The 13,824-nt window shown below is 36.5% G+C and overlaps 1 protein-coding gene and 1 long non-coding RNA gene across 12 annotated transcripts in view; one reads left to right on the forward strand and one right to left on the reverse strand.

Annotated features, from left to right (window-relative positions):
- Positions 1-13,824, forward strand: part of LOC124504117 (uncharacterized) — a 31,361-nt gene that overhangs the window by 15,610 nt on the left and 1,927 nt on the right. For both annotated transcript variants that reach the window (XR_006960310.1, XR_006960309.1), the window contains exon 2: positions 10,187-10,330. This is a non-coding gene — a long non-coding RNA (uncharacterized LOC124504117). The remainder of the gene's footprint in view (positions 1-10,186; positions 10,331-13,824) is intronic.
- Positions 6,153-13,824, reverse strand: part of LIMS1 (LIM zinc finger domain containing 1) — a 157,129-nt gene continuing 149,457 nt past the window's right edge. For all 10 annotated transcript variants that reach the window (XM_047069440.1, XM_047069445.1, XM_047069447.1 and 7 more), the window contains 4 exons: positions 13,407-13,499; positions 12,581-12,629; positions 11,202-11,277; positions 6,153-8,882 (listed from right to left, as the gene is read on the reverse strand). In XM_047069440.1, the coding sequence (XP_046925396.1) occupies positions 8,768-8,882; positions 11,202-11,277; positions 12,581-12,629; positions 13,407-13,499 (333 nt within the window). In that variant the 3' untranslated portion in view covers positions 6,153-8,767. The remainder of the gene's footprint in view (positions 8,883-11,201; positions 11,278-12,580; positions 12,630-13,406; positions 13,500-13,824) is intronic.

Genomic DNA, 13,824 nt, shown 5'->3' on the forward strand with positions numbered 1-13,824 from the left:
AAGGTTCTAGCCAGGGCAATTAGGCAAGAAAAACAAATAAAAGGCATCCATATAGGAATGGAAGACATAAAAATAACTCTTTCATAAGTGACTTAATCTTATACATGGAAAACTCTTTAAGAGTTCTAAAAAAAACCTATTAGAGCTTAATGATAAAGGAATTCAACAAGGTTGCATATACAAGGTCAATTAAAAATCACTTGTCTTCTGTAAAATAGCAATGAACAATCCAAAATGAAATTAAGAAAACAATTCCATTTAGAATAGCATCAAAAAGAATAAAATACTTCTGAATAAACTTAAAGAAGTATAAGATTTATAGACTCAAAAGTACACATTTTTTAAAGGAATTAAAGAAGACCCAAATAAATGAAAAGATACCCCATGTTCATGAATTGGATGAAAATGTGTCCACACACAAGCTTACATATGAATGTTTATAGCAGCATTATCAAAACAGCAAAAGGTGGAAACAACTCAAATGTCCATCAACTGTAAATTTATAAACAAAATGTGGTATACCCACGTAACAGTATTATCTAGGGGCACCTGGCTGGCTCAGTTGATACAATTTTAGATTTAAGAACATAGGACCTTGATCTCGGGGTCATGAGTTCAAGTCCCACGTTGGGCGTGGAGCCTACTTAAAAAAAAATATTAATCTGGCAAAAAAAGAATGAAGTACTGATGAACCTTGTGGTTCAATGTGGATGAATGTTGACAAAATTATACTAAGTGAAAGAAGCCAGTCAAAAGACAACATATTGTGTAATTCCATTTATGTGAAAATGTACAGAGTATGCAAATTCATAAACACAGAAAGTTGGCTAGTGGTTGCTAAGGGATGAGAGTGGGTATTGGGAGTGACTGCTAACACATATGGGGTCTCTTGGGGTGATCGAATTGTTCTATAATTAAATCATGGAAGCGCTGACCAACATTGTGAATATACTAAAAAGAAAAAAAACTCATTCAGTTAAATTAAATTAAATCCTCTGGAGAGTGTGGGTATTTTTGTTAAGGCAGACAATCTAGCTGGTTATGTTCAAACCACAAATTCCAACTCGCCTTCTGTGGTCTATGGTTCCAAAGTCAGTTCAGTTTCCAGAGTGCTGACAGGGCTATTCAAGTTCTGTCCCACTTGTGTGCCATCTAGTGGCCAACTGAGGACCGTGGACGGTGGTCTGTCAGTTCAGCTCAGTTCTTTGGTATGTGGAGCAGGACCAGGTCCGTCCAGGGGTCGCTCCGAAAGGGGCCCTGGAGTTCATAAACAGGTTTGTAGGGTCACTTCCCTGAGCAACTCTCTCTGGGAAATTTCCCTGTTACTTTTGTTTCCTGCAGGTTCTAGTTTTTAGTCTTCTGATCAGAAAACTGAGGTTTTACCTAAGCAGCTCTGCCAGGCATTTTGCATTTCCGGCCAAGCAGCAGGAGGACGGAGTCGGAATAAAAGCAACACCATTTTTACCCTCTTGGGTTTCACCCTGTTGGGCCTACAGCTCAGTTGGAGAACTCTCTCCCCTTCAGAGTTTTGGCTCCTGGAACCCAACTAAATGGGAATTCTCACAGGTTCTTTTCACAGGCTGTTCTCTTTGCCTGGAAAGCTCCTTTCCCTTTTCTCCCTCAGGAAAGCTCTGCAGTGTCTTTCAGCCCCAGTTCAGCCATCACCACCTTTGGAAAATCTTTCTAGACTCCCTAGAATTAACCATTTTCTCCTCTGAGAAATTTCTCCGCATCCTACTCCTATTTCTAATGTTGGTTCTTACTGCACTATGTTCTGAGTTATTTTTTAATGGCCCCTGGTACACTGTGAGCTTTCTAAGGCCTGAACGTTTATTGCTGTTTCACTGTCTTCCAGTGCAGTGGCTGGCAAAAGTGTACACTCAATAAATGTTTCTTGAATTTGTTTACTTTTAGTTTACCCTCTCTCCACTTCTATTTGGCATCTTTTTATCTGGTATGGGAAATTCATTAAGCTCATTAGAATTGTGTGTAGGGGCACCTGGGTGGCTCAGAAGGTTAAACTTCCAACTTCGGTTCAGGTCACAATCTCACAGTTTGTGGGTTCGAGCCTACATCGGGCTCTGTGCTGACAGCTCAGAGCCTGGAGCCTGCTTTGGATTCTGTGTCTCCCTCGCTCTCTGCCCCTCCCCTGCTCGTGCTCTGTCTCTCTCAAAAATAAAAATAATAAAAACATTTCTAAAAAATTTTTAAAAGGGCACCTGGGGGCTCAGTTGGCTAAATGACCAACTCTTGGCTTCGCTCAGGTCATGGTCTCACAGTTTATGAGTTCGAGTCCCACATCAGGCTCCTCAGCTGGCAGCATGGCAACTGCTCTCTCTCCCACTCTCTCTCCCACTCTGTCTGCCCTTCCCCCTCTCGCTGTCTCTGTCTCTCTCAAAATAAATAAACTTAAAAAAAAAAAAAAAAGAATTGCGTGTAAACTAAGCAGGTGACAAGCAAGGGCCTAAGAGATCTTTCTGGGTAATGAACATTCGTGCATGGACTTTATATATCTTTGGTGTTTTTAAAGCTTCTGTTTTCTACTTTTTGCCTGTATTCTGGCAGAAGTTGCCAGAAAGCTTGGTTCCAAATAGTTTAGAACTCATCACTGTACACAAAATTAAAAGGCCTTAGCTGTCCTCTGAAGGAATTTACAACTTGAAACAGGGAAATAGCCATGTCAAGTTTTCAAAAGTAGAGAATAATATTCAAGAATGATACCTCCTGATTAAATGTGGGGTTTAGAGGGATTATTAATTGGAAAGCAGTAGGAATAATTTTCAAAATGTTGATATGTTGACCCCAATAAACCCTCTCATGGGATGTTAAAGATATGTGCAAATGAATATCCTTTTAGTAAGCTACTGCTTTCATGCTGGTCTCTAACAATTTGGGGATTGAGATCTTCTTCTTGGTCCATATAAACAAAACTTAGGTTTCTAGTAGGAACACAAGCCAGTCACCTGCGGTACAATTTTAGATTGAAGAAGCTACTTGCCTGTTGCCCGGATTAGTGACGGTCAAGTGGAGGTTGCCTACTTGATCTTGTGGCATCAAAAATTCTAATATGACAGCGGGATTAGAAAGTACAGAAGGAAATTCCAAGGTTTTAGACGTGAGAAAAAATGATGTTTTTTCCTTCTGAAACACTGGGGTCTCCCCAGTAGAGTCAGGTGAGGCACGTCAGGACACAGGAGCAAGTGCACTTGTGTGGCCCCACGGTGACTGGAGATTCTAGGTGAGGGGGTGTGTCTGAGGCACTGAACTCATGGTCCACCCAGTAAAGTCTTAAGGTTTAGGTGATCACAGTATGGTTTAGGGAGCACACCTGGAACAGACCTTTACTTTCAACTCTACAAAGTTAGAATTTGTGAGAATTTATACAGGAGAGGCTTTTAGCTCACCATTGCTCCACAGGTGGAGGAAAAATTGCCAACAATATCAAAAAAGATGTAAACAATAACCAATTTAACAAAACACATTCAAAAAATAAAGTTAGCATTTTGGTTACTATAGTATAATACTAATTTTGGCAAACCAGACAACACTACCTGAATTGGAATTGAGTAAAGCCCCCCCCTTTTTCCCTGCCAAAAAACTCCAAACAAAAAGTTTAGGAACCATCTTAATAACATTTTTATGCATTTTTCTCCATCTATTTAAAATGGCTTTTTGTACCTTTTATGATGATATTGTGTAAGATTTTGGATCCTGCTTTTAGTATGTATTATAAGCATTTCCTAAGAGATTTTTTAAAAAGGAAGGGATGGCATTTGTGTTTTTAGAAAGAAAACCCTAGGTGTGGACATTGTGCTGGTTCTTAGCTTTGAAAGTTCTTGTAGACTAGCTGACACTGGTAATGGCGTGATGTATGCCCAGGTATGTGGTCAGTCATTTAGCAATCGCTGAGCTCCTACTGGGCACTGGGCCCTGGAAGTGGCTGGAAGGTACAGGATGAAAACAACACAGTCCTTTCCTCCCAGAGTCAACCTTCTGGTGGGAACATAAACCAATATGCACAGACAGACCTGACAATAGGTTAGGGCCTGACTTCAAAAGTCCTTGACACAACATTTTTTTACATTTTTGTCAATTGATTAACACAGATCTTATTATTTTTTAAATGTTTATTTATTTTTGAGAGAGAGAATGCGAGTGGGTTAGGGGCAGAGAGAGAGGGAGACACAGAATCTGAAGCAGGTTCCAGGTTCTGAGCTGTCAGCACAGAGCCCAATGCGGGCCTCAAACCCATGAACCCTAAGATCATGACCTGAGCCGAAGTCACTTAACTGAGCCACCCAGGCGCCCCTGGGAACTTTCTACAGTTGAAGCGATGGAGTGTGTACATGTGGGGCAGGGAGAGGTTGTTGGGGGTGGAAACAATAGAAATCAGCCTGTACTAGCTCTACATTCTGGACAGATGGTGGTGCCACTACAGGAAATGAGGAAATGCAGACTTTAGGAAATGAAAGTGGGCCAGGGTGCCCACCCCTGGCCTCCTCCCCTGCCTGGCCAAGTGGTATTCCCCTCTGAAGATCCAGCTCCTCTAGGAGTCTTTCCTCCCCGGCTGCAGGGGCTGCTGCTGCTGCTGCGATCTAGCAAAGCCCTAAGCTCACCTTCACAACACTTCCCATGTGGTGCTGTAATTGCCCATCTCTCCTACTTGGGCTAGAGGAAGCCAAAGATCTGACCTGCCCAGGGCGGGAAAAGACTGTGAGACTCACATCACAGAGGCCCTGGAATCTCTACGTTTAAGGAGGACTAAGGCTCAGGGAGGGAGGGTGCAGTGGAAGAGGAAGAGGTGCCCCTTGAGAGCACCATACACAGTGCCTCAGGGCTTGCAAAGTGATGTATTAAGATCTCTCTTTTGTTAAGAAGTTCAAAATAACCAGAATTATGGTGAGTAGCAGGAAGACTCCACCCCCATTCTATATGGTTCCAAGATTTGGGTTATACACAGTAACTAGATCATTTTCTTTTATTCATACATGAGTATATTTTATAATTAGAACTACTTTAATTTTCTCTCTCACATACACAAACACACACATATATACATCTCACCCCCCACCCAAGTAACAGCGTAGAAATATGTATAAGTTTGGAACCACAGGAATACTTGGTTCAAATTCTGGATATGCCACTTTTAAGTCATGCAACCTCCAGGACCTACTTAACATCACTGTGCAACTCCTCTGCTATGAACTGGAAAGAATTTTAAGTAACTCATACAATTGTAAGGATTAAGTAAGATAGTATTTGTGGAAACCGCCTTGCGATCTTTATGTAGAGAATGTTTAATTTGATATTTTTACATGGATGTAGATACAGGACTACTTAAATTGTGTTCCAAAGAAACTACATTTAAAATTGGCTTTAAGTGAACCTTTTTGAAAAAAATTGATATAATTGACATATAACATTATATTAATATCAGATGTAGATGATTCAATATCTACACTTGTAAAATGATCACAGGAAGTCTACTTATCTATTACCATACATAATTATAAAATTTTTTATTCTCATGATAAGAACTTTTAAGATCTGCTCTTGGCAACTTTCAAATATACAATATAATGTTATTAACTATAGTCACCTTGCTGTATAGGACATCTTCATTTCATTTTATAATGAAGTTTGTACCTTCTGACTTCTTTTAACCATTTTTCCCACTTTGACACCCCACTTCTGGCAACCACCAATCTGTTCTCTGTATTCGAGGACCTTTTTTTTTTAAGATTCCATATGTTCATGAGTTCATATGGTATTTGTTTTTCTCTGACTTATTTCACTTAGCATAATGCCTTCCAGTTCCATCCATGTTGTTGCAAAGGGCAAGATTTCCTTCTTTTTTGTGGCTGAATAATATTCCATTGCATAATACACCACAATTTCTTTATCCATTCATCTGTGGATGGACACTGAAGTTGTTTCCAAAACAGTTTTCTTATTAGAGATTTTATTTTTTTAAGTAATCTCTACACCCAACGTGGGCCTCAAACTCACAACCCCAGGATCAGGAGTTGCATGTGCCACTACCTGGGCCAGCCAGGGACCACCCCCTCACCAGCTGTTTTCTTAAACATTAGTCCTATCTTCTCATAGTTCTAGGTCTCAAAGTCATTCAAATGAAACAATGTGCAATAGGATTACTCTTAATAATTATGAACATTTATTAAGCACCAAGAGTATACTGCAATGGTTGCTATACAAAAACATAATTAACAATATAGTGTCCCTGCCATCGAGCTTACATTCTAAAATGAAATACAACAATAATGCTGTAAGCCTACCTCAAAATTTCCTTAACTTAGAAATGGCTATTTTGGCAAGTGAGGCAAAATGACCTATCATTTTAGGTACAATATTAATAAGGCTTTGAACATGATCCAAAGAATGTTTTACTTGTACCCAGACATTTCCCCCAATTATGTTAGGCTTGGTATGAAAAAGAGCACTTAGAAATTGGGTAAGAACAATGAATTATTTCAGATTGCCTTGTAGGACTTTAAACAGAGAAATGCTTACTAGCCTGAGTTTTTCCACAGCCAGGGAAAACCCCATGAAAAGTATTATGAACTCAACCAAGTCTTCTATTCCACTTGCAACTTTTCGACTTCCTCTTCCTTTCCCACAGGTAAGGGCTCCAATGATGTCCCTTATCAAGGAAGGAAGTACTGCATCTAGACAAAATACCCTAGAGTACTAGAACTTCCAGGAAATACCAATTCTTATTTTAAAAGAGTGAGCAAAGACAGTAGTGGGACATCTGGCTACAGGAGAGGCCTGGCTGTGTAAGATATGTAAACAAGCTGAGCTGAGTTCATGCATCTTCAAAATGATTAAGACTGGGTAAATGGTTGCTCTTCTGTTCCTTATTTCTGCCGTAGGGGTATTTGAGAATTTAGCATCAAGACCCCAAACTGCCAAAGCCTGTACTATTTGGCCTATATCCATAGTATAGTATTTAATAAATACTTTCAAGGTTTTCCTTGCTGGTTACATATTAGCTGACGAAGGCACACAGAGGGATTTTGATTCTTACTGTCCAATGCAAAGACTGTTTTAAACTTCTGAGTATATACAGTCTTAAACTATATATTGTTTATTTTCAATCATTGATAATTCTTTGAACTCTAAAAGAACACTAAAAAATAATTGGTTATAAGTTATCTGAAAACCAAGATAGAATTTACTCTTGTAAAGTGCATGCACAAACTTTTAAAAAATACATGCATACAAATACTTTAATGGCAGAGTGAGTAGCATCCTGAGGTGTTTTTTTTTTTTTTTTTAATGGCAAAACAGTATTTCAGCAATTTTTTAAAAAACCAATACTTTCCTCCTTAGAAGTCTGTCTTGGGAACTTACTTTTAAATGAAAAATAGCAGCAGCAACATTTAACAATTGCTCACAAAATTTGCATTGCGAACAAGTTTGCCAAGAAAGAATGGTCTAGAAACTTCAGGATAAACTTTTAAAAAACATTTTATAAAGTAGAATGATTCACTACTTTTGATCTAAAATTGACATTTAAACATCCCCTTCCAATTTAAAAATGTCATTTTTACCTCCTACTTAAATAAAATCCAATTATGAGATTTGAAATGAAAAACTTGAAACACATATCAATATCATTCTTTTAATAAGATGACAAAAATTAATTTCAATGTGTTTCCCAAAAAAAGGAGAGGAAAAAAAAATCTCATCTTAGTGGTGGCAAATGAATTTGGGTTTACAAATCTCAATCAATGCACTTATTTTTGGTATTGCATGAAACAGCTAGGATTCCTGAATTAAGTATGTTTCTAAGGCAAGGCAAATTTGATTATGTATGAAGCACAGATATTAGTCAGCATGGTTATAAAGGCAAGAAGACCAATACATATAAATTCACTTGTTTTTAAGCGATACATTCTAAGCTACATAAAATTTAATTTTGTGTCCTATTCTAAGACTACATCTTTGACCTTAAGCTTAGAAGCATAATTGCTGTAATCCATTAAAAAATACTTCATTTTTTCCAATATTGTAAAGTGTACTGAATTTTCAAATGTCTAGTATAAATTTTTTTTGCAAAAAATTTAAAAAGGCATACTATTAGCTAGCTATAACTACTATGTTAAGGAACTGTATGAAAGAAGAGTTTCACAAGGAGAACAAAATATAAAACTAAGCATAGTAATTATTGAATTTAACAAAAAATGAAATCAAGTAGTTTTGAATGCACTTGTTTCTTGTCTTAGTAATGTGTATATTCATTTTATAACTACTAGTTTGATAAACATACTAACATTCTACAAGATTTGTTTTTCTTGGTTGGTTATTTTTCTTCCTTATATCCTCCCCAACAGCTGTTGGAATTTATTTTCTTTCAAATACAAAGTAAAATAATGTTTCTATTGTATCTGAGTCATGTGAAAGCTGACTCCCTATTTTCATTTTTAAAAGTTAAATTAATTTTTTTGGACCTTGATTAACATGTAACATTTAACCATGTGTTTTTGCTGTTAAGTATAGTCTACATTTCAACAAACTGATAGGGTATTTAACAAAAGCATCATGATCTCATCTGTGTTTTAAATATGATTACACAAGCTTTTTTTCTTTTTTAATGAGAAAAAGGAGATAAAGAAAACCATTCATATAGGCCCTCTTCACTCTCAATTATTTTGAGATACAGCTTTAAACAGGGTGGACCAAGTCAAGTAATGTTGGTAATCTCTTTTCTTTGCACAGAAGAGAAAAAACAAAAGAAAGGAAGTTATTTCCTTCCTAAGGTCTCAGCTAGTTTCTTAAGTCTTTTCTTCAGCTCCAACGGAAATTTCTCATAGCACTTCTTACAGACTGGCTTCATGTCAAACTCCACAAATTTATTCCTAAAAGACAGTAACAATAATAAAAGAAATCAGTAGAAAGGTATTTAATACAGATATATAAATAATGTGAGGTAATTTTACTGAAGTAAATGAAGATACAATATGGTGACATTAATATTCATAGCAAAAAATGAATTCTAATCTTAATTCTTGTCATTGTGGAGATGTACAAAAATTATAATACCATTGGAAAAAAAATTGTCCTTATAAATTGATCTTATACATCTCTCTGTTTAATACAGAATGTACATTACATTTTAGTCCGTGCTCACATGTATACAGGAAATCTAATGTCAATATAATTTAGGTAAGTAAAGTCAATCACATGTTAATGTACCACAAGAACACTTTAAAGAACAGTTATTAAAAGCCAGGAGTTGTATTTTTGTAATGTGAATGACTTTCTCTTTGTTGAAGGCAATATCATTGTACTTAATATTTTAAATTAGGGAGCTATAGGTTTTATCTTTCCTTGCATGAAATGATTTGCCTCCTACCTCCAGCACCAAAAAAATTATCTTCAAAAAAATCTGAAATCATAATGGTTTTTTGGTTGGTTGTCTGACAGAAAAGTTGGTAGGGGAGATATAAGAATGTTTTTAATCACTCTTAAAAAACAGAAATGAAATAGATTGCCTGTGGTTCCATTTTGTGAATGGTTAGCTGTATGGAGAACTCAATGTTTTAAAAGCTAGAGCAATACACATTATCTATCAATTTGTTTGTAAAACAGTTCTGGAGAGCACAGGTTTCTAGACAGCCTCCTAAGTATCTGTCATGCATTTCCACTTGGTAATACCATTACAATCGCTCATTACTGTTGAAATCGAGGGTCCTAAACTGTGAACTGAGTATATGCACAACCTTGTAACTTTTGCATTTTCCTAACTTGTATTTAGGCAGCATTTCTGGAACAAATTTAGTGGTACTTTGTTATCTATGACAAATGATTAAATCAGGTGATGTAATTTTAAAGAATAAGGTTAATAACAAAGTTAATTCCTACTATATTTAAAATGAAAAATCTTTTATTTTACAGCATTACATGGAAATTATTCTCTAGCTATTTTTCACAGAGCTCTTGATGCTGATAGAAATTCAAATGATCTTATTTTTCCATTGACAATTTGATTTAAATAGTACTAATGAGTTACAATATTCTCCCAAAGACTTCTTAGAACAAAAGCTATTAAAACTGCCATTTTTTTTAATGAGGGAAATAAATTATCATTGCTTTCAGAGATACTGCTAAGCAAACCTTCAATTGTTTTAATTTATATTTTAATTTTAATTCCTCTTTATAGAAGGAAACACGAGAACTGGAACAATAAAAAACTTTCGTTGGAGTGCAGAACACAGTGATAACCATGAAGAAAAAAGGACAATCATGCTAGGAATTCAACAGAATTTCAAAGATTGAAATATTTCCCATAAAAATCAGGAATAAAGTAAGTAGGCTTTGAAAACATCAAGAAAATGAATCCATAAACAGTAGCATATGGGTACTCTGTGAAAGCAGATTACATACACCAAAGACATTAGAGCTCTTATTATGTACAGTAGATGGTCTTTGCTTAGATATGAAACATGCTGAAAGGATTTAACTTAATGCAGAACTTAGAACATGTGATGATTGGAGTTTATCAATTAAATCATTTTAGGCAAAGAAACTGAAAACCAGGATTTTAAAAGCTGCAATTATCAGAGAAAATACTTTAAAACTTTCCCTAATATCTACTAAATAGAGATTGAAATTCTTCCCTTTGAATCTACTTAAAAAAAAAAAGAAGAATCTTAGTAATTACCCAAAAGGCCCAGCTCTACAGAGGACAACTACTTGTATTTCCATCTCTGGCGGCTACAAACACATGCCAAAAGGAAGAGACAACAAAAAAGCAAGAGACAAAAAGAGAACAAAACACATTCTAAAGGACTAACCAAAGAAGAAAGTAGTGAAAATGATGATAGAAGGGACAGAAAAGTTTACAAACAGACTGGCTTTTTCTTTTTCTGCTTGTCTTTATCCTTTGCTTCTCTCTCCCGTTTGGCAAGTCGCCTCTTAAATTCTTCTGGCATTTTTTCATAACAGTGTTTGCAGACTGGTTTGAGATCAATTTCAACAAACTTATCCCTTTGAGCAGGACAAAGAAGGAATAGAAGAAACAACATAAAACAATTAAAGGAAGAACCTTTACATTCAGAGGCCTAAATAGAAAGAATAAGGAATCAGATAATTATTTTTAAAAATACTCTATTTAAAAAAATGTTAACCTAAAGTTTTGGTCTTAGGATTCACACGGGACTAAACCGCAGACTTACTTGAGTGTTAATTTAGTGTTGCAGGTAGAACAGGCAAAACAGTTCACACACCAGGCCTTATTCAGAGCAGAGACCACTGGAGAAAGAGCAAAGACACATGGTCACACACTTTGGCGTTCAAAGTGGCAGAGCTGACATCCTCAACTCAAACAGAGCTAAGGGTGCCTCCACAACACTTAGAAGAGGTTCTGAGAGGCTTTTTTGCAAAAGAATCACAGGACTAAAAATCTCAGTGCCATTAATTAATGTTTACTGAATCAATCCAATTAATAAATTAATTAAAGGCTATTTTTTCACATTATTAAAAAAACTGAGCACTTAATGTCTTCCGTGACTGTAGGGTTCATCTTAAGGAAGATTACCATTGCCTTTTTCAATCTTTATTTATAGTTAAAACTTTTCTTCTTCCCTTTAGAGTATCCTGTGAGGCACATAAACAGTATGTACCATACCTTCCCGCCAAAGCCTGCCCTCTCACTCTGTGCATGGTGCGGTGTGTATTTAACATGCATTACGTCACTCAGATGAGCTTTTCTGGCACAGGCCCTGCCTACCAGCACAGTCTCCACTACCACTGGCCCAACAAAGAAATATAGACTAGATAAGTAATTAAAAAACAATCCAGACGTTAACTTATTTGCCTGTCTTCCATAGCTGACAAAAAGGAGAGCTTCCTTTGACAGCTTCTTTCACCTGACCACTATGTCACATAGGAGGGAGCTAAGTTTTATTTTCTATGGCACTAAAGATTGCTCTCCTGAAGTAATCCTTTTGCAAACTGCATCATGGGCAGCGTTTCACAAAGTATTTCCCAGGTGGGGTTTTCTGACGAGAAACACGAAGCATGTTGAAAACAGGAATGTTTAAAACTCTGCCAGGAAGTTTCTGGCAAAACTGTGCTAGTGGCTATTAGCAAACACAGCTGCTTCCTTTCTGTCCCAGTTAATCAGCCCTGCCTACTTACAATACAAGGCTGGTAAGTGCTAGAAATGTCTACAGAAAACTGCCAGGTTTTAGCATCTGCAGGGTTAAAGTGACTCTCGCTAACTACCAAGGCAGATTAAGCTGTTCCTAATACAGCTTCCAAGTTCTATAAATCCAGGGCATGGAAATAGAAACAGATCTCAAGGTTGGCCATGAATGGTTCACACAATATGTACTGTAACAAGCCTGAGGCACTGCCCTAAAATATTGTCATAAAGGAGTAACAAATCCAACTTGTACTATATTATCATCTCTGCTATGAATTACTTGAGAAATATGCCAAAGAAAAAGTAACTGATAATGGTCAAATGACAAATAGTAATCAATCTCTTTCTGTTTTTGTGTCATAATTTTGACACAAAATTATGCCATATAAAATCCCTACAGATACTTACCATCACCTTCTATAACACGGTTACAGTGGAAACAAACATCACCAAATAGCTGAAAATGAAAAAAAAAAAGTGGTAAAAATTCAAGACATGTTAGAACTAAGGTTTAGAACACCAAACATTTAACACGGTTTCAGTTCTTTCTACCACTTAAAAATAAACAGCTGGCTACCTAGATCCAGAATTTACCCTTATTAGAGAAAATGAGTAAAGTGCATTGACTAGTTTTTACTTTTTACAGTGAAGATAATTTACTTTTCATCACTATCAAAACCCAGAAAATGGCTTTGGAAATGTCCCAGATTTAAGGAGGCTAAAGGAAATGACAACCCTAGACTGGCTCTAGTACTGAAGTGGAAAAAAATGATTCAATGACATTATGGGTTCAAGTGACAAAATTGGAATAAATATAATAAAGTATTATATCAATACTGATTAACTATGATTATGTGAGACCACTCCATATTCTTGGGAAATAAAAACTGAAGTATTTAGGGGTAAAGGGCCATGATGAACTTCTGAAATACTTCAGAAAAAAATGTGTGTATATATGAATACATACATTTGTATATGAAGATCTGTGCATTTATTAAGTGTGTGTTTTTACAGAGAGTGGGCCAATGCAAATGATGAAGTAAAAGGTACATAGGTATTCTTCATATTTTTATTTTACAACCTTTCTGTTGACTCTGAAATTATTTCCCAAGTGAAACATTAAAAAATAAAATCTATAGTCCAATGTACATTTTCCAAGAGCTTTCCTTGTAGCTAAAATATTAAGCTCAAACTTGTAAAAGTACATCTAGTATCCAATAAGTATGATCAATACCTGGTTATAGTGGGTTTCACAATATGCCAGGCCTTTCCTTTCATAATGTCGATGTCCAAGAAATGGCTTTTCACACTTGGCACAAACAAAATGCTGAAAAAAATTGCTAGAGGTAATTTTTGAGCTGCCATATTTTATTTATTTAATAAAGTAAAACCCCAAAGTTAAATTATTCTCAGAGAAGGTACATGAAAGTTTGAGGTAGTTATTTCATTTGGCCAGGGGTAACCCTGGGACACTTTCAGTCTTAATTCAGGTGTCTTGAGTTTTTGACACGTTACTTTAAGACACAGCCTTTTTAAACAACACAGAATGAGGGGCGCCTGGGTGGCGCAGTCGGTTAAGCGTCCGACTTCAGCCAGGTCACAATCTCGCGGTCCGTGAGTTCGAGCCCCGCGTCAGGCTCTGGGCTGATGGC

Source organism: Lynx rufus, unplaced genomic scaffold, assembly GCF_022079265.1.
Source record: "Lynx rufus isolate CCGP_SWC_20201006 ecotype Redwood Valley unplaced genomic scaffold, mLynRuf1.p SCAF_8, whole genome shotgun sequence".
Taxonomy (NCBI): domain Eukaryota; kingdom Metazoa; phylum Chordata; class Mammalia; order Carnivora; family Felidae; genus Lynx; species Lynx rufus.